Raw genomic sequence first — 12763 nt, forward strand, 5'->3', positions numbered from 1 at the left:
TGTTTAGGATGGGTCAAATACAGAGGACAAATTTCGCTGTACAGTTGTTGTTTATTGACAAATACAGCACCTTAACCTTAACCTGTGGGATTCGAACCGCCGACTTTTCGGTTACAGCGCGACCCGCTGGACTCGCTGCACCACTGCCACCTCTATGAAAGAACATATACAGTCATAGCCTTATGTACTCCAAACATTGTTTTCAGGCTTTTTTTTTTTGCAGTGTTTGCAAATGCATTAGCAAGAGTTTTTACATTACCTACATATTTTTCATTCAAACACACATGGTTTCAGTTCAGTTTTAAAATAAACTTTATTTAGATAATGAATTAACTCATCAATCTGCTACTGCTTCTATGAATAGCACAATTGTCGGAGGCGGGATTTGAAGAAAAGTGACCAATCACATGTGGCTCAATGTCTGTAGTGGGTGCTGCCTCTAATCGTATAAAAGCTTTTTGTAGAGCAGAGTTTCACACTAAGGGAGGAGAGGAGCAGAATGTGCATGTGTGTGTTATTTTCTCAACTGCAGCACTGTGTGGTACTCACACACACTAAATTTCTTTTGACACAAGTCTGACGCCATAGGTCTGCTTCTAAATTAAAGTCCAGCGTGTAGGGAGCAGCTTTTTGGAGTGCGCAGCCGACTGTCAGCTGTGGATAACGCACCTATACAATGAAGTGGGGACGCATCATCTTATTCGTTTCTGTCTGTTCCTTTTCGTCTTATTATATTTATGAACCCCTGCCTGAACAGATGGAGCAGAAATGGAAACTTATGCTTACCAACTGTTTCTTCAGGACGCTCAGCCATGTGGTAAGTCCAATATGACAAATACCTATGGTACAGCTACTGCATACAGTATATACTACAGTAACAAACGATATCCGGAAAGTGGATATTATCTGGATATCCACTGTGTCAGGTTTTATAAGCTGGTATAAAAGCTGACACAGGTGTGGCAGGTTTTATACTACCTTATAAAACCTGACAAATTGACTCACAGTTATGCCTTTGTTTAACACATTATGAACACATTTTGCTGATGAGCTCTGTCACAACAGATTATGTCAGACACTAATCCATCAGTTGTATAGTCTTGCTCACTTAAGCTAATAATAGACCTAATGTTGGATTCAACTCTCGCATTACTTTTATTGTCACAAGTTTACTGTAGTCAAACCAGAATAACAATTTTTTCTGCTTATCTAATGCCTGTTATAATGTGGAAAATCATTTGAAAATTATTTTGTAATAAATGCATGTATGTACATGTTTAATGAACACATTTTAGCGGCAAGGTTCCTTTATACTGATACTTGCTATAAACATCATCATCATCATCATAAAGCTCATGCATGTAATGCACTGTACGGTGGTACAGTTATAGAAGTTATAATTCAAATGAGAAATGCAACAAATTTAATTCTTGGCCATTAGGGTGTTGTCACTATGCTTCATAAATAATCCCTATTTTCTCCTTGGTTGTGTCTATAGGCAGACTTCAGTGAATTAGTGGGGCTTCAAGACTATATGGGTGTGATGTACCTCATCACTGCGATTGAGAAAATCGTTCCATTGTCTGATGAACATGTTCAAGTCATAGAGGAGAAATTTGATGGAGTTGATGTTCTTCTATACCAGCCACAGCAGGAAACGGTTTCTTCTGATCTCAGAAGAGCTGTGGTATACCTACATGGTGGAGGATGGTGTCTTGGCAGTGCTCGTGAGTGTCTTTGTTGCTATTTTTTCATGACATAAATTAAGTACATTTTAATTAAATGTTGTTGCAGGAATGAGTCCATATGATCTCCTGGCCAGAAAGATTGTGAAAGAGCTTAATGCTGTGGTTCTTTCTGTAGAGTAAGTATTACATCAATCGGTAACACATTTCATTGTTCTACATTGTCCAAAAACAAACGTCTTGTAACATGCACAGAGGTTGTCAACATGTGATGCAAATTTAAACAAATATAAAATGTGTGTCTGTCCTGCCTATACAAGAATGACATAGTCCCCAAAAACAGGTACATAGCTACTGTACATGTTTTGATTTGCTCAGATGCAGTATTAGTCACTCACAATGAACAAAGCTTACGAACACTGCCTTCCTCCTTTGTGATGAGTTCTTGTCACGACTTGCAAACTAAAAATGGATTAGTTAGTAATTATAGGAACAATGATATAAATTATCTATTTATTTGTTTACAGGTACCGTCTTGCCCCTCCTCATCACTTTCCTGTCCCATATGAAGACGTGTATCGTGTGGTCAAATATTTCCTTCAGAAGGACATCCTGACTCAGTATTCTGTCAACCCAGGACGTATAGCTGTGTCTGGAGACAGTGCAGGGGGAAACCTGGCTGCTGCAGTCACTCAGCAGGTATTCAGTATCCTCATGTTCCTATACTTTTAGGATGTCATTAAAAAGCAATGTGAATTGCCTGTAGACCTGGTGTCTCTCACCATCTTCCCTGTGACAAATGTCGATAGAAGAGATCTAATGTTTCTAGTGCAATATTTATTAGTTCACTTCTGATCACTTATTCCCATTGAAATGTTACTTGAGTAACTATGGTCCTTTGGTAGGCTACCTTCAAACGCCATTTCAACATTACACATTTGACCCATTAAGCTTGTGAATAATTAAAAGTGCCTTTGGGCAGCTACTTGGAAACCATAGAGCACAGCGAGCTATTGCACTTCTCAAGTTAGCTTGAGAAGTCGATAGATATCGGGCAGAGCCAATGTGGGGAAAATAGGGAGGCCGTTCTTTGTATCTTTTGACATGGCTCAGGTGGTAGAGCTTTACAACTGTAACGATCTGAACCCGTACCACTGTTGTGTCCTTCTGTCCCCCTGTGTGTGTGTGTGTGTGTTTGATTGATTGATTGATTGATTGATTGATTGATTGATTGATTGATTGATTGATTGATTGATTGATTGATTGATTGGGAAGCTATTGCTACAGTAATTTCTTACGACCACAGAATGTGGGGGGTGAATAAATAATGTCTGCTGTTTTGCTTTGACAAAAGCTTGTAAATCACTACATCAATTCAAGCCATTATACTAATAGCACAGGAGTATTGACTTGATTTATTCTGTAATTGTTATGCCAAATAATGTTAATTCTATTGGCGATAAACTAAACTTCACTGATCAGTTGATCAACAGAAGCATTATTTTACATACATGATGTGTTTGTATTAGCCAAGCACACGGGCAACAGGGATAAGAAGGGTGAAGCAAATAACATCAGAGGAGCTGCCCATTTATAACCAAGCATGCTGGTTTTAAAATACTCCCCCCTCCCCCAGCCTCATACACATCCACAGAGTTTAGGCATTTTAAGCATTTTCAAACTTTTTTTTCTGAGTATGTTGTTTCTCTCTATACAGCTGCTAGACGATCCACAACAAAAAGTTCATTTCACAGCCCAGGGTCTACTTTACCCCGTGATGCAGGCTCTAGACCTCAACACGCCATCATATCAGCAGAATCAAGACATGCCCCTCCTGCCGCGCACCCTCATGGTGCGATTCTGGAGTGAGTACTTCACCAGTGACAAAAAGCTCTTTAAGGCCATGATGGCTAACGCGCACAACAGCCCTGAGTCTTCCAGTTTGCTGAAGTTTGTCAACTGGAGTGCCTTCTTACCAGAAAAATACCATCAACAGTACAACTACAGTGCACCAGTGACGATGCATGGGGAGAGTGAAGCGATACAGAAAGATGGACATTGGCACTCTTTTGCTGATGCAAGAGCGTCTCCCCTTTTGGTCCCAGATTCAGCTCTGATTGCACTCCCAAAGACCTACGTCCTGACATGTGAGTTTGATGTCCTGCGGGACGATGGGATCATGTACGTCACGAGGCTGCGTGCGGCTGGAGTGGATGTGACACATGAACATTATGAGACTGGATTTCATGGAGCTATGATGTTCACTGTGTGGCCAACTGACTTCCTGATTGCACATCTAATGACTGATAAGTTTGTCGCATGGTTACAAGTGAACTTGTAAAAAATAAAAAAAATATCTAATTTATTTAAAATATCATTTTTTCACAACTTTAACATATTGTTTATTTTAATCTTGCATTTTGCAAGATTATTTTGGCATAGAACATATATTGCTGGCCCGGATGCTGTGACAAATGTAATATTTTGAAGACGGAAGCACCAAGACTTTGAATGTAAAACAATTGAGGAACACAACAGTCATTTATGATATTGTTTTTCTGTAGGGTTCTTTCTGCCTAATTGTTCAGACACAGTAATGTTTTATGACCGTGTCAAGTTTTCTTATAGTTGACAAATGCACTGAACTTCCAACGTGTGAGAACGGAGCTGAGCTTTTTGCTCAGATACTTCCATGATGTAAATATATGTACAGTATACATACCACATTTATCACTGAATTCTTTCTAACAATAAACTTTGTTACTAATTATTTTGTATAAGATCGAACAACACAAGAAATGCGTCTGAAATGAAAGAACAGTAAGAATATTATCAAAGTTATTTATTCACAAACTACTGAAATGCTCAAATATCACTGAAATAAATCAATATTTTGAGATAAGATTAATTATCTTGGCTCATGTTATGAAATGAAAATGTCAGTGGCAGTGGTAGTTCTCTCTAAATCCTCTCAAAGTGTTTTCAGGATAATAACAGTAACGTGAAATGGATTATATCATATTGGAAACAGTAAAGATTATACCCTGCACATGTGCTGGTATGTAGCCCTAAGCATGTACTAATGATGACATAACCTCTTAGTATTTCAGTCCTTCTTGAAGTGAAATGCTAATTTGACCACACACAGTAAAAAATATGTTTTTATTAAGTTTTAATCATTCTACAAAATACAGTTTCTTTGCATGTGTCCTCACTTGTACCTTTGATCCTTTGATAACCCCCCACCCCCTTTCTTTTTTTTCTTCTTCCCCCTTTCTCTCTTTGTGGTGAAACTCACACTGAGAGAACTGGCCAGTTCATTTCAGTAGTTTTATGAGTCTTTCCAGGAAAAGTGCCAGTGTAAATGAACTGGCACTGGGCGGCGGTGTGATCAGTCTTGTCTCAGAGAAAGCACCTGACCACGTCTGTTACGTTAACACCATGTGAGGCTCAGTGCTTGTGAGTGCAACGATGATGGACTGTCTGCAGTACCAGTGAGATGAATAATATTATGTACAGACAGTTCATGAGGACATGCGGAGAAAGAAAAGAATGGCAATCCTCCATAATAGACCTATGGTTAACTAACTACACTAAAATGTCAATTTACTTTACTTTGTTTAGTTGCATTTCTTCATAAACAACTTTACAAGTGATCCTCAAACTGCATGCATATAGCATTGTGTAATAATGCACCAATACACAGCACTGCAAATGGAAGATGTGATATAATTTATAGTCTTGCTTAAAAAATGTAAGGTCAAACCGATTGGCCATATCCAAACCCATTCACGTAACATGTTTCACTTTTGCTTCATGTTTGTTCTCGGTGCTGCTCTGTCTTTCTTAACAATTGTCGGCACTTTACAAGCAGCAGGTCTCTAAACTTATCTCCCATGCAGAAGTGAAATATAGGGTTGATTACGCTGTGTAAAAAGGCCAAGGGCCGTGTTACAATGTACATTGCCTCTATGTACATTTTGGCACAGGGCTCCAGCTTTGCCCAGGGCTGTTGAGATGCAATTCTGACATTTCTCATGACATGGTATGGAGTGTAAAGAGCCAGAAAGATGACTGTTGCAGCAGTGACTACTTTTAGAGGCCGTTTGAAGGAAGTATTTCTGTTTGGCAGAATTCTGTCTTGTACACGAAGCAGATATGAAATCTTGTATGAGAAGATACAAAGTCCAAATAGAGGCAAAATATATCCAAATACTGTCAATCCCAGACTGTAGCCTAAGTTATCAATGTCTCCTTTTAGACTGGCAAAGTCTTTGCAGTGGCTTGAGTTTCTGCTCCGCAGATCCTGGATCATCAGATCTATCATAGGGGCTACTTCAGCATTGACCATGAGCCAGCTCAATCCAGTCACTATCAACGCTGTGCGTGGTTTCAGGAGAATATGATTCCGGCTTGGATGTTTTATCAAGAGGAAGCGATCCATGCTCAGCCACATCATCAATAGAATGGAAGAATAGAGGTTGACGTGCAGGACATACCGGTTTACAACACAAGCATAAGGACTGGTTTCTGACTGGTCATTTGAGTAGAGGTAGGTGAGGCGTGGGAATGTGCACAGAAAAATAAGGTCAGACACTGCCATGCTGAACAGGTATATGTTGCAGCTTTGCCACTTGGGCAAACAAAAGATGTAACCAAGCATGACCAACAAATTTCCTGGAAAACCCACACAAAATTCAATTGCGTAGAATGGTGACAGGTAATACCTCTCCAACATGTCATCTATCAGTGTACAGTTCAACATCTGAAAGGTAGAACACAAAATATAAGATTTTGAACATGATATTTACAACTGAATTAGCAGAATGTGACTTACCTTGCAAATAGCTACTGATCTTAATGGTTTGAGTCCGAGCAGGTGCTGCCACTATCAGTACAGTGAAACAGTAAACACTGCAGGTTGTGGGTAATGATGTCTCAAGCTGGAAACTGGACCAGTGGAAAATGGACCAGAGTAAACAGTCCACTCAACAGATCATTTTATTGGTAATGTCCTCGCACGTAATCATGCTTAGGTTACTGTATATGCCATTGCTCATTTCCTTATTAGGTCTAATTTGAAAATGCAAATAGGTTTTATAGAAGATAAGATCAGTCACGCTTTATAGCTTTTGGTTTTTGCCCCCTTCGGCTGCACTGCTGTGGGATAAATATATATGTATCCTGTTAGTAATTTGTCTTTTATGTAGTAGCAAAAATATTGCCCCTATTATATATATTCCAACTTTTTGGTCCTTGTAATGAATGTATCTTCATCACACATGTGGTAACAGCTTTAACAGCTTTGAACAACTTTTGTATTTGTGCGGATACACATACACATTTATATTTTTGGAACATAAGTTGTGAAATGAGACGATGTTGATGTTTGATACTTGAAGCTCTGCTTGTGAGTTTATGCTGGTTGCGTAACTGATCTGTTTGATGCTAATTCTAAAGGAGAGTTTTCTGTATATTTTGGCAACACAGTTTGTCATGTTGTTCAGTCTTTAGAAAGCACATGATCTGCTGATGAGAAACATGTGAGATAAAGTCAGGATGAAGTATATTTTACCTTGCCCTGCAGTGAAAAGTAAGCTGCTGGTAATAGAATGTCCTTAAGAAACCCAGCCGGGACTGATACCGGTTTGGTTTGTTTTGTTATATTACTAAGGGATCAAGCGTGGTCTGTGAGCATTCCTGCTCAGTGCCTTTGCTTTGTGTAGGTCAGCTGCAGGCTGTTACATGAAGATGTATTTGCTGTGTTTTATTGTTGTTTGTGTTCTTTTAAACAGGGGGCATGTGTACTCTATAATATTTACACTGGTGTGTAACTGTATACGTATGTTCATTGTTTTATCAATGTTATTTAGCCATTAGCTTAGCATCAGCCTATCTTCTTTACATTGAATTAATGAGTTATGGATGGTTGAAGCATACAATACAGCATGTATGGAATCATGATTGAAGAAAACACATGAGCCCAGTAAACCTTTGAACATTTATAAAATGAATGTTCTATTTCTTCTCTTCAGGTGTGTGAGTGTCCTCTAGTGGTAGAATGTAGCAACACACATCAGTGTTCGTTTTTTATTCTTTCTCTCCATCAAACTCTTGTCATGCTCTGGGGTAATTGCCCACGTGCCTTGTTCTCCTGCACGAATAGAAAGCTGCTGTATCAGAGAAAACAGTGCTGGTCCCTCGAAATTTTAGTATGTATTTTTCAGGGGAGACCTGGTCCATCCTGGAACCTATTGGTCATGTTTTGGTGGTAAGGAAGCTGAAACACACAGAGGAAACTTAAGCAGACAAAATATAGCTACTGTGACACTGTGCTACTGGTGGACAGGCTGGGTGTTGTTACTGGTATTGAGGTTTTTTTTTGCAATTCAATTTCATGGGTTAATTTTCTTTTGAATTGAGTAGTTTAGCTGCACTTGGTCACAGATGCATATAAAAAGCCATGTTGGCACAAGTTAATATAAAAAGTATTATTTTAGTCAAATATTCTGGAATAAACCTTATTCAGCCCTGATTTATTCCAGTTGTTGTCAACCAAGTAATAATTGAGGTGTTACTCTGTATCACTGTATATTATATTTACTATTGCTGGAACAGTATATTGATTTGCGATATACCGCTATGCAGCTTGCCATGATATAAGTCTGAAATAGGAAATCCTAAATCGCAAGATCATAAATTAGAATAGGATCGTGCACAATTGTACATTTTTGCGCCTGGACAACCAAACACTACGCCAAGTTTTTTTCATGCTTTTTTAAATCACTGGTCCATTCTGTGTCTGTGCATCACCCAAAGTCAGGCACAGACAAAAGGAAACAAATGTTCATGACTCAAGGGCTGGTGTGCATGCAAAACTACCTTTGGTGCTGAACTTTAAACAAACAGAAAAAATATTTAACAAAGTCATGCTTTTCATGTGCCTTTGTACTTTTCAACATTGCATCTGGTTTACAACTGCTGGAAAATGTGAGCAAAGCAAAATATCAATGAGTTTGCGTTGTGACCTTGTTTATGAAATATACAAATCCGCTCTTTACACCAATTTAGGACACACTCTTTTTTGTGTGCGTGCAAATGTTTAGTAAATTAAATCTTGAGCTGCTTTTAAGTAGGCGCTATAGAATCCAGGGAAAATCATACAAGGCTCTGTGCTATATTTTGTGCAAGACATCATGTACTTGCATGCCTGAGCACTAGAGAGCAGTGTTATTACACATCTCAACATCCCACATGGGTTCGGCCTTGAAATTGATTCTTATTGATGCATAGATTATACTCTCACCTGTAGGCATAGGCAACTTAAAGTAAGGCATTATAAGCTTCTGATTCTTTTTAAAGAAGTTCACTCAAAACTAATTAAAATACAGTCAAGTTGTAGCAGTTTTGTACATGCATCTTTGCAGTGGCTTTGAGTGCAATATGTCTCTCAATAGGCCCTATAGCTTACATTGCCCCAGTTTGGGAAGGTCACACACTTACAGCTTGTGTTCTAATTGTCAGGATGGTTCCGTAATGACAACTCGTTAATTGGAGCAAACCCAGTGCAGTGTCTCGCCTGAAGTGGCCTTTTAAAAAATAATTTAAATTTCGGGTCATCAGGGTAGTTCATTCAAATTCAGAGAGAGAAAACCAAAACAACTGGATTCACATTTAAAAGGTACCAACAGTTTCGTTATCCATATGGTACAGCTTCCTCAGGGCAGTGAGTCTGTGGTCATTGTGTACAACTATACTGTAGCAAATAAAGAGAAGAGTTTGTAACCTAAGGAGAATGTCAATATAAACTGCATATTCGCATATTTCTAAAACACTAACACTAAACACTAAATAGTGTTTTTGTCAGATGGCAAATAAATCCTGGCATCATATTATCGACTTCCTGTCATGCTATGGATCTGCTCAACTTTCCGTCACAATGTAATAGTTAAGTCTTGTTTTACACATGCTGCTCTGTGCTGCATCAGGCTTTCTCAGCGTTACTGATACGATTGCCCCCTCTGTCTACTGGGACAAATAAATTCAAAACCTCCATCAGGTCAATCGTCAACTAATCGCTACCTTAGTCACTAAAGACTTTGCAGGGCTAAGACTTCCTGGCCTCTGCAATATGTTGCACTACTGTGCTTCACTGGTGCTTTCACTTCAACTTTTCAGGGCCAGTTGTCAAGGTCAGTGGGGCACAGAGATGTCAAATCATGGCTTTGTTTTAACGTTTTACACAATTTACTTACATACCCTCTGCACTGACTTATTGCATGGCCTCTGCAATAAGTTTATATTTAAGATTTAAGATTCTGGACATATTATGTGTGGGATTTTCAGACACTGCTTTCCAAACAGAGCAGTTCCTGTCGCTTCCTCAGTCCTTGGACTTGATGAAAAATCTGGGTCTGAGGCTTTACACCTTTTTATCGTCACGGACTAATTTTAGATTCTTGCTTCAAACTGAAAGTCTTTTCCTAAACAGTAGCTTCATGCTGTGGGTTTTTCACAAGCAAAGTTATTTTCCACATTAAATTGGCAGCTGTAGCTCAGAGGTTAACCACTAACAGCAACATCTGTGTGTCATTTGCCTGTTGCGTCCTTGTCAGTTGCTCCAAATTGCTGTCGCGTATTTCAGCAGGTGGCAGTTTTCTGTAGAAGAATTGTTTTGCAAGTAAAACCCCTCCCTCCCACCCATCCACCCACCCACCCCCACACACACACACACACACACACACACTTGCATATGCACCTTGGGCCCTTTCAAATCTCTCCTTGTTCCATTACCAGCTTCACCAGGTTTTACAGATGTGTGAACATTACCAGACAGCACAGGAAATAATAGCGCTTCTGTTCTCGGTCTTGACTTGACGCCATAAGTACAAGTGCTGCAGAGGGACTTGGAAGTCGTGAAGCAGGTTTTTCTTACATATACATCAACCAGAGATACGATTATGACCACCTGGACAATGTGCATAATTATCATGTATTTTGTACTCGTATAAAACTTTTATACAGGGGAATAGTTGCAGTGTCCCTGGGCAAGGCACTTAACCCACGTTGTCTATGTATGAATGTATTGTCAGTATTTAAAGGGGCTAGATGCAAGTTAGTCATTTTATGCTCACTACTGCCACCTCTGGTCTTACGCGTAACTGCAGCTTCTATATTAAGCTCGTGCATGACGGCACTTCGGACCCGAATTAACACCTTTTTGAGTGACAGTGCAGGATTTTAGAGGCAGTTGTGGTGAACAGGTCTGAGCTCATTCTACACATTAGGACATGGCTGGAACATGTAGGGGGAGGAAAATACTTAGTTTTAACATTTTTAAACTCCGTATACTGTAGTCCTTTTAAGTATTTGTGGTCTTGTGAAGTGCTTCTTGTATGAAAAGTGCTATATAACTAAATTTGAATAAGTTGCCTGGGTTAGAGAGACTGCATAGACTGACACTGAGTAAAAAGAAAAAAAAACTTAGAGGTACATACTGTATATCACATCCTCTTCATTCACGCTGTTTTGTTGTAGATATTTTACTTCTTTTGAATGAAATAAATAAGCAAAATGAAAATTATTTACTAGGGTCTTGAAATGTAGGAAAACAATGTACTTAGGTCATTGTGCAGTGCCATTTTGGACAGAGAGATGTTTGACTTCCTCATATCACAGGTGTTTGTTCCTTGTCTAACAAGTATAACTCTTTACACTTGTCCCAGCTTGAATCTCTAAGTCGTTAAAGTAACAAGTGAAGCAATATTTAAAAGTATTAGTAATACTTGTGACTTTTAGTGCTTTTAAAAGGATGCAAAGAGGCTTTTATAGAGATAGACAAACAACAAAAGTAATTGAAAGCAGGCGTGATTGTTAGAGGGATAGTTTTTGGAAAAAGATGTAAACCCAGTGTATATTACTTTTTTCTAAAATTGAAAAATCAGATGTCGGCTTCCTTGTCACTCATTCTCCCGGCCCGGATTGGCAGTTCTATCACCTGACAGTCAAGTGTCGGCTGACGAGTGAAAACTCCTCATTGCAATTGTGACATCAGCCGCTCTCTCGCCGCCTTTTAGCGTCAACTTAACTCTACGTCTTCCTCGTCTCATTTCGGTCCTGTCACAGCCGCTTTATGTTTCTTCCCCCTCCTCATCGTGTAATTCTCCTGACACTACTTCAGTCTTTCAATACGTTTCTCGCACACAATGGAACACGGTTCAAGCGGAGTTTTTGTCATCTACAGCATTTGGACCAGTGGCTTGTCATTTCTGCCACTGCCTAATTGGTGTCACACAGCCTCCGGAGACAGGCATGGCACCAGAGAAATTGAAATGCTTGAGGAGAACAAAGAAAAGTTAAATGGCATATTGCGTGTTTGGTGGGTAAATTCTTCCAGTGTAACACACACATGTATGATTCAATTTACACAGCAGGACTACATTTGACCAGGTCAGAATGAAATATAATACAGATGCATTCATTAGACGGAATTAGGAAAAAGGTACATGTTGTTTGGAGCTTTATTTCTACTGAGCAAAGCAAGACACTAACTTTATTGTCAATTCCACCACATGTAGAGCACATACAAAGAATTCAAATTACGATACTGTCAAAATCTTGAAATAATTTGTTTAAGAGTTCTTGAAAGCATGATGTGGAAGCAGAGGGATGGGGCGCAGCAAAGGGAGCGAGCTCAGATTCCTCAAAGCCTGGTGGATGATGTCCGTTAGTCGGCTGGACCTCGCCTTTAGTCTCTGCAGTCCCCTCCCTGAAGGCAGTACACTGAAGAGAGTGTGTGATGGGTGCGTGGGATCATACGTGACGCTGAAGCCCTCAGCTTTTTTGTCACATCCGAAAAGGGTGGAGTAAAATGTCCGGAAAGCAAGGGAAAGATGATCTCCTCTTGCTCTCACTATGCTGGGCTTCTACGTCACCTTCATTCCTTTCTCTTCCTTCTTCTCTGGTCAATCACTCATGCAGCCCATCTTCCCCATGTGGCTTATTTGAGTGACATCATCCTCATGTCTGCTCTGCTTCGCTCGGTCAGGGAAGAATCGTTCGTGTTAAACGTGAACAAA

General features: G+C 39.5%; 2 protein-coding genes across 2 annotated transcripts; one reads left to right on the forward strand and one right to left on the reverse strand.

Annotated features, from left to right (window-relative positions):
* Window positions 1-334: 334 nt before the first annotated feature.
* aadac (arylacetamide deacetylase) lies at window positions 335-4227 on the forward strand. The gene is made up of 5 exons (XM_079561689.1): window positions 335-817; window positions 1499-1727; window positions 1795-1864; window positions 2213-2384; window positions 3403-4227. The coding sequence occupies exons 1-5, from the start codon at window positions 677-679 to the stop codon at window positions 4024-4026; spliced, it is 1236 nt and encodes a 411-aa protein (XP_079417815.1). The 5' UTR covers window positions 335-676; the 3' UTR covers window positions 4027-4227.
* Window positions 4228-5499: 1272 nt separating this feature from the next.
* LOC306961485 (succinate receptor 1-like) lies at window positions 5500-6450 on the reverse strand (the record flags this gene model as incomplete). Its single annotated transcript, XM_079554253.1, has 1 exon — window positions 5500-6450. The coding sequence occupies one exon, from the start codon at window positions 6448-6450 to the stop codon at window positions 5500-5502; it is 951 nt and encodes a 316-aa protein (XP_079410379.1).
* Between the last annotated feature and the right edge of the window lie 6313 nt (window positions 6451-12763).

Source organism: Gobius niger (genome assembly GCF_951799975.1).
Source record: "Gobius niger genome assembly, chromosome: 1".
In the NCBI taxonomy this organism is placed as follows: domain Eukaryota; kingdom Metazoa; phylum Chordata; class Actinopteri; order Gobiiformes; family Gobiidae; genus Gobius; species Gobius niger.